This window comes from Ipomoea nil, unplaced genomic scaffold (genome assembly GCF_001879475.1).
Source record: "Ipomoea nil cultivar Tokyo-kokei standard unplaced genomic scaffold, Asagao_1.1 scaffold2845, whole genome shotgun sequence".
NCBI lineage: Eukaryota > Viridiplantae > Streptophyta > Magnoliopsida > Solanales > Convolvulaceae > Ipomoea > Ipomoea nil.
The window spans coordinates 8,125,200-8,133,510 of NW_017619273.1; the positions used below are offsets into that span (position 1 = coordinate 8,125,200).

General features: G+C 38.9%; 1 protein-coding gene across 3 annotated transcripts in view; it reads left to right on the forward strand.

The window, feature by feature from the left end:
- LOC109160352 (zerumbone synthase-like) overlaps window positions 1–7,999 on the forward strand; it is a 148,318-nt gene extending 140,319 nt beyond the window's left edge. The window contains exons 2-3 of one of the 3 annotated variants that reach the window (XM_019308685.1): window positions 6,916–7,020; window positions 7,137–7,999. In XM_019308685.1, coding sequence (XP_019164230.1) covers window positions 6,983–7,020; window positions 7,137–7,875 — 777 coding nt within the window. In that variant the 5' untranslated portion in view covers window positions 6,916–6,982 and the 3' untranslated portion in view covers window positions 7,876–7,999. Of the gene's footprint in view, window positions 1–6,868; window positions 7,021–7,136 lie in introns of those variants that run through there. The other 2 variants (XM_019308684.1, XM_019308686.1) reach the window with 2 other exon arrangements.
- Window positions 8,000–8,311: the final 312 nt, after the last annotated feature.

Here is an 8,311-nt window from a genome sequence, read left to right on the forward strand (position 1 = left end):
AAATTACAATAATTAACTAGGAAAAGGCCCACTATAGTCCATGGGCCCTCACCTCTAAACCCAACCCCTAGTCCTAAAAGGAATAGAGTTAGCAAGCCTATAGTATTTGGGCCCTAATTAGGACTCTTAGGTATATAAATAAGGGACATAGGAGGCACCTAGAACCCCCACCACAATAATCTCTCACCACACAAGGAGCTCCAAGAATTCCCCTAGGAGAAATCAAGAAAGAAGAAAGGCTTAGAGAAAGACCCTTCATAGCCAAGGAAATTAATTAAGGCTAAGAGGTAACCCATGTCTCAACAAAACCTATTTTCTTAGTTATGATCTCCATCTTAGGCATTCCCCTATATCCTTGTGTCTTGATGAATTGTTTATGATATTGATGGTGTGATCTTGATAATTGGTGATATGGTTTTATCTTAATGATCTTGATGATGATAAGGGTTTCTTGATGATTGTATTCTTGAGGAAATCGGATTCGTGATAATTATGTGGTATTCTTGATCAATTGTATTGGTTCTTGATATTAAAGGACGAATTACGTTCTTGATGATTTAAATATGGTTAGAGCCCTAGGATGTAACGTGAAACTTGTGTGGTGTTATTCTTGATATGTTGGGTGGGAATTCGCATGTTTGGGCGTTAATTGTACTTAGGAAGCATGGTAGAGTACGTGCCTTACGTTTCTCGCTTTTGATCCGTTAATTGTCTACGTGGTGTCATCGATTGCGTTTAAAAGTGTCTGAGCATGGTTTCGGGTTCCACAATGGATCCCGGGGCGTTTATTGTGAAAGAAAATCAGTGGGGGGTAAGTGGGGGTAGGGGACCCACCACCTACCCGCGGCCAGAATCGACGTCGCCGACAGCGGGCAGGCGACTGCCCGCCGGGCACCCGCTACCCGGAGTCTCGTCGCCGGCGGGTGACTCTTCACCCACCGGCTACCCGCTGGAATTTGCCTAACTTGGGTCTTCGGCTTCCCCGTTTGATGTTTCCCCGACCCGCGTGGTGTCCCAACGGACTCCGTTTATCGTGCCTAAGTCTAGTTTGATGTTTCGGGTACCGTTCGTAGGATAAATGAGTCTTATATATATCGCATGCTAGTTGAATTGGTATCCCGTTGGCCTAGGTGAAAGAAGTATGAACCCCTTAAGATTATACCTAGTGTGTGAATGATCACGCATAGGTTTCATTATACGATTTCTCCCCCTTCCCAATGTGTCAATGTGGGTTGCATGTACTTGTTATGTGTTACGTGTGCATGATACCCCAATTTGGTTGCGATCAAATTGGTTATTCCTAAGCTGCGGTTCAGAAGCTGGCTGCAGTCAGATTTACACTCTCGGGCTGCGGTCCATCGTTTGGTTGCGATCAAACGTTTTACATGAGTTGCGGTTCATATTCCTGGCTGCGGTCAGATGACTACTCTTGGACTGCGGTCCACTGTTTGGTTGCGATCAAACATTATGATGAGCTGCGGTTCATCGGTCGGTTGCGATCGACCCCTTCATGTTGCGATACGAGGTAGGGTGCTGCGGGGCCGTGTCAGAGCTATATGCGCTGACCCTCATGTATGGGCATCCGATTGGTGCTGTGGCGCCATCAAAGTGTGCTATGTGATGAGATGTTATGAATGCGCGACCATAGGATACATGCTAGTAAACCGTATATGCTTGGTTATGATTATTGACTGTGCTTATCTCTATTTGTCGAAGTCCGTTCCCTATACTAGTGCGTTGTATGTGCTTGGTTATGACTGTTGACTGTGCTTATCCTTATATGTCGAGTCTACTCCCTGTTTTAAAAGCTAGAGTCTCTTAGGATATATCTTCATGCTTCGAAATGGTTTTTCTTATATCTATGTATATATCTATATGTATTGTATTTCAATGCGTTGGAGTGGGTTACCAGCATCTCTCGCTGAACAGATATATTTGCCTTTCAGGCACTGACGAGTAGACACTGGAGCGCGCTAGAGATCTGAAGCGTAGAGTAGATAGTTTCCCTTTCGGCCTGCGTGCCATGCTTATGTATTGATATTGTTGAGGATTTTAGTTAGTGAGCCTGTGCACCTGAGTTCTCCAGCTCAGGTGTGGCCTAGCACCCCGTACTCTTTATTATGTTTTGGGATTTAATGAGAATCTACATTTATTATATACGTTTCAAAAGTTTAAAAATTTCGGGGTGTTACACCCCGCGTGACCGCCTAACCCCAGCGTTGGGGTCTGCCACGAGGTCGACCCCGGCCGAGGCCGACGCCGAGGTTGACTCCAACCTTGGCCGGCGCTGGGGTCGTCCCCAACTGGGGTCTACGTAGTAGACCTCATCCCAGGTCTACGCCGGGGACCCAGTTGGGATCTCCCAGACCCTTCGCATCACGCCGCGACTCCCGGGTCAGTTTGCCCCGAGTCCCTTCTCTTAATATATCCATCATGAGTCCCACACTCTCTGAGTTGCGAGTCGTTGTCAACGAAAGAGAGTAGCTCGAGTCGAATGTCGGTCCGAACCGAGGCCAACGTCGAGGTCGCCAAAGTCCCCTCATATCGCACCGCGGGGCAAACCGACCCGCCAAAGTCCCCTTATATACTTTCTACACAAATTACAAGGAGTTATTTTGGTTTGGCAGAGGATGACAAACTTGATGTGTATTCAAACCTTAAAGGTGTTGATTTGATGGCAGAAGAAGTTGCAGAGCCTGTTCTTTATCTTGCAAGTGATGAGTCCAACTATGTGAGTGGCCACAATCTTGTTGTGGATGTTGGCTTCTCCATTTCTAATTTAGCCTTAAATCTTTTCAACCAATAAGTTATATTCCATATGCATTTAAGGTTAGCTGGTTTAGGGCAAATCCCTCATTTAATAATCATGGACATTATTCTATTTTGTGCATTTTGCTATAAATGTTCATCATATTTTTGAGCTGCGTTTATATTGTTTTTTGTTTTTATATTTTTGAGATGAAATAGAGACACGGTAACACCAACAAGATTTGTAGCTTCAAAAGGGTCATACACTCATACTCGTGAGCATAGACGGAGGCAGAGGGGGGCAGCTGCCCTCACCCCACCCCACCCCTACCCTATATTGTATATAATATGTATATATAGTACATTATTCATATAAGTATTATAAAACAGATTATGTAAACAAAAGCTATGATAGACAAGGTGGTAGCTAATGTATATAAGTTTTGGAATGGCTTGGGTTTGAGTTTTTGCATTGACAATGTCATAGTTTTCTTCACTTTTTTGATTAACACAATTAAATTTGTGCATGATATATATAACTTCCATTATAACTTTCTTTATATTAATAATGGAATGTGTAATTTATAATGTGTTTTATATTCGAATTGTTTTATCAAATTAATTATGTTTCATATTTTGTTATAAATATTTGTATAAAGTTTTAATATGTTTTATTTTTCGCTATATCCAACAATATTTATTGTTATACTTCTTAAGTATTTCATTTTTAAAAAAAAAACTTTCTCTTTTATTTTAATTTTTTTCCCTCACTAAAAAAAAAAATTCTGAATCCGCCATTGAATCCATCCCTACTTCTTTGCCCCCCCCCCCCCCCCCCCCCCCCTCAACATATTTTCTGGCTCCGTCCCTGCTCGTGAGCACTAGGAAACTAGGATGCTTTGATTCAGGAACTTCAGACGTTGTAGCAGTATGGTCATGAACAACAATCCTTATATTGGAGATCAAGGTCCACAGTGCACTGTGGACGACACTGGTCCAATATACATAATTTGACTTCATAATGTACAGAATTCATGTTCATAATGTACATAATTTATGCTCATAATACACATACACATAAACATGATATAATGAACATGAATTATGTGCATTATGAACATGAATTCTGTAATTATGAAGTCAAATTATGTGTATTATGTTAAGTGTTTATGTGTCTTCATTACATCGTGTTTATGTGTATATGTATTATGAACATAAATTATGTACATTATGAACATAAATTCTTAAATTATGAAGTCAAATTATGTGTATTGGACCAGAGTCCACAGTGCACTATGGACCTTGGTCCACGATATAAATTGCCCATGAACAGTTCGTTCGGTCTCTAGTGGGTCGTTCAACATCCAGTTATTGCGTGGATCGTGGCCCAAACAGCTACGTGGACAACGACAAAAAAACGACGTCGTTTTGCTTAGTTTTATTTTTTCACGCACCCAGTTGCAACTTACATTTTTATAACTCATAATGTACATTATTCTAAAACATATTGTACATTATTCTAAAGCATAATGTACATTATTTTAAAACATAATATACATTATGTTATCACAGATGTTTCATTATTCTAAACACGTCATGTACATTATTTTAACACATAATGTACATTATTCTAACACATAATGTACATTATTCTAACACATAATGTACATTACTTTTACTCAAAATATTCACGATGATATTTTAAATCGTGTTCCGTACAACTGTGTGGACCGTAATTTGTCAACCTTGTGAGTTTGGATCTTTTACGAGTAATTTGGACTTATAAGACATCAAGATGGTCGAGTGTACTTTATTACCATAACCTAGTAAATATTTTATGGCAAATTTTACTGTGGACCATGATCTATGTAGCAGTGTGGATCATAAAGTATTTATCATTTTAATTATACTTCAGTTTCATTTGATAATATAGCTATGCTTTTTAGCAATACTTCATTTTCCCTCGACTGTAGTTTCATTATAGCAATACTAAAGTTTCATTTTATTTCATTTGATAATATAAATTATTGCTTGAGCTCTATTTTTTTTTTTTTTCATTTTCTATACACACTAGTTTTTTTTTTTTTTTTTTGAGGAAAACCATTGTGGTTGCATTTATAGATAACATGAAACTGAGTCTGGTGGGATAGCATCCAAGTACATAGACAAATCGAAATTAAAAGCATCAGAAGCTAAAGTATGCGCTAAATAATTCTGCGATCTAGGAATAAAATTAACTGAGCAATAACTAAACATTGCCATATAAGCTCTGCAAACATCTAAAGCATAACCAAGATAGGATCGAGACCGAGTCTCCGTAGAGGACAGATATGTCTAGAGTGTCTGACAGTCCGTGTATACTTCAACTGACGATTCTCCTCGTGTTCTGAGTCATGACAACACTTCTTTGCACGCCATAGTTTCTACCATAAGTGGTGAGAAACAGTTGTGCAAGGGTGCACTATAAGCCGATATATATTCACCGTGGTCGTCGAACAAGATTGCACCGACTGTGGCTGAGTTCAATTGTTGCCTGTATCCGGCGTCGATGTAGCAGTAGGTGGGCCTCGCCGCTACTGTTCCTGCAGCGGGGGTGGACCGTGGCTGCACAGGGGGCGGTGGCTGCATGCTGGCGCCGTATGTTTCGGCTGAAACCGGCGGGTTGGCGTGGTGAACCTGCTGCCACGCTTGTATAGATGTCACGGCCTATCACTAGGACCTTCTTTGGCATGGGTAGGCATGAATTCTAGACTGCTTCGCTATACACACTAGTTTAATTATGAAGTATTATTTAAATTGCACTTCAGGTCATTAGACAACATATGTTATTGTATGACTTTGAATTTTAATTTCATTTTTCAAGCACACTATTTTCATTATAGAAATACTAAAGTATCATTATATTTATATTACAGTTTCATTTGACAATAATGTGTTCTATTTTTTAGTTTCACTTTCCACACATACTAGCTTCGTTACGTTATAGTAAATAAAATAGGAGAAAGGGTCAAATAGGCCCTCGAACTTTATTTCAAAAGTCAATTAGGCGCTCAAACTTTTTAAAGTTGCAATTAGATACATAAACAAGTCAAATTAGTTCATCAAAGCCCATTTACCGGTTAATGACTTGTAATACCAGGTCTGATAACTCAAAAATTATTTTCCTAAATTCTATTTTATAAAATTCCAAAATAATTATTTTTACTCTTCCAAATATTTTCTAAAAACGGTGTATGAATTAAATATTTTAAATTGAGATTTTAAATCAATTCAACACCAAGAAATAGCTATTTGAAAATCCTAAGTTTCGAGTACATTTATGTACCAAGTGTTGACCCAAAAATTCAATCTGAGTGAAACCTGTGAAACTTGAACCAAATGCTTTAATTAAGAACTATCTTATAGAAAATCTATTTTAACCTCAAATTTGAAGAGTCCGGTGACAAGGAGCAACCCAGAAGGGAGTTGCTTCAGGAACACAACTCTCTTGCCCTTGAACCTGCCAGCGAGGATAATCAGAACAGTGCCGGAAGTAATGCTGGCCTTGAGCTTAGTTTGTTTCGGCTTGTGCTTGTTTACATGGGGCTTCTTAACATCGTCTGCAGGCGACCATTTTGGTCACCATCTCCAGTCGCCGGAGATGGCCATGCCTTCTTTGGCGACGTTTTGATCTCCGTTGTAAATTTTTATTACCGGAACAGTGGTTGGAATTTAAGTGACTTGGTATTACAGGTCACTAACAGGTAAATGGGCCTTGATGAACTAATTTGACTTGTTTATGTACTTAATTGCAACTTTAAAAAGGTTGAGGGTCTAATTGACTTCTGAAGTAAAGTTCGAGGGTCCATTTGCTTCTTTTCATAATAAAATATTATTTTAATTCTACTATAGTTTCATTTGATGTTGATGGTAGAGTATATAACAAGTGATGTTTTATCTACATATGATAGGTCCCTTGGAATATTTTCCATACTATGGCACAATAATTTTAAGAAAATATGTGGACATTATTACTTGCTTTTGTGTAGCTATCCTCAAAGATATAAACCACGTGTTACTTGTTAAAAAAAAAAAAAAAAAAAGGAGGAAAAACATGTGTTACTTATTGACAGATGAAAGCAATAAACGCAGGAACCAACTGTTTGCCTGTATTGAAGACTTTTAGAGGTTAGAAAGGGAGTGTTGAAGGGAGGAAGTATTGGTCATCTCATCTCAAGAGATCGATTCAAGAAAAATGGTGAGCAGTTCGCTCCTTTCTACTGCTGCTAAGAGGTATCTATGCATAATTGGATCTGATATATTCCATTTTTGGGTAATTTCCATAGTACACTGTGAACAGTAGTTCATCATATATACATTTCATAACTTGTTGGCTCATATATATATAGGTTGGAAGGAAAAGTAGCAATAATTACTGGTGGTGTTGGTGGCATTGGATCTGCCATTGCCAAGGTATTCTGTCAACATGGTGCCAAAGTCCTAATAGCCGACACCAGAGATGATGAAAGCCAGTCTTTCTTTGTTCACTGTGATGTCACAAGCGAATCAGACGTCCAAAGCGCAGTGAACAAAGCAGTCTCCACCCATGGAAGGCTTGACATAATGGTGAACAATGCAGGCATCTTGGGAGCCAAGGTATCGGACATTCTTGATTGCGATGCGACTGATTTTGTTAATGTGTTTCTTGTTAACACCCTAGGTGCATTTCTGGGAACGAAACACGCTGCTCGTGTGATGAAACCCGTGCAAAGGGGGAGCATAATAAACACAGCTAGTGTTGCTGGTTTTATGGGGGGTTTTCCACATGCTTATACGTGCTCAAAACATGCAATTGTTGGCCTCACTAAGAACACTGCCCTTGACTTGGGGCGATATGGTATCCGAGTCAATTGTGTTTCCCCTTATGCAGTTCCTACACAGATGGCAAGGAGCTATTTTGGGTTGTCAGAGGATGACAAATTTGATGTGTATTCAAGCCTTAAAGGTGTGGATTTGATGGCAGAGGATATTGCAGAGGCTGTTCTTTATCTTGCAAGTGATGAGTCCAAGTATGTGAGTGGCCACAATCTTGTTGTGGATGCTGGCTTCTCCATTTCTAATTTAGCCTTAAATCTTTTCAACCAATAAATTATATTATATATATTCCATATGCATTATATTATATTTAAGGTAATTTCGTTTATGGCAAATCATATAATGATCATGGACATTATTCTATTTTCTGCATTTTGTTATAAATGTACGTTCATCATATTTTTGAGCTGCTTTTATATTGTTTTTATTTTTATATATTTTTGAGCTTGTTCAGAAGAGTAGTGTTAACAAAAACTCTCTAATCGTGCATGTCCAATCCATGATCTCCATATATTTATCCATACAACTATTGTCTAGTGATTATGTTGTGTTTCTTGGTTCCAATCTTGTATCTTGAGTGTGCAAAAAACAAAGAATTATTACTAGATCTTCTACTGAGACAGAATATAAGATTGTAGCAGATGTCTGTGCTGAAGTTGTGTGAGTCTTATCTCTATTACGTGAGATTGGCGTGAACAATGTATCTATT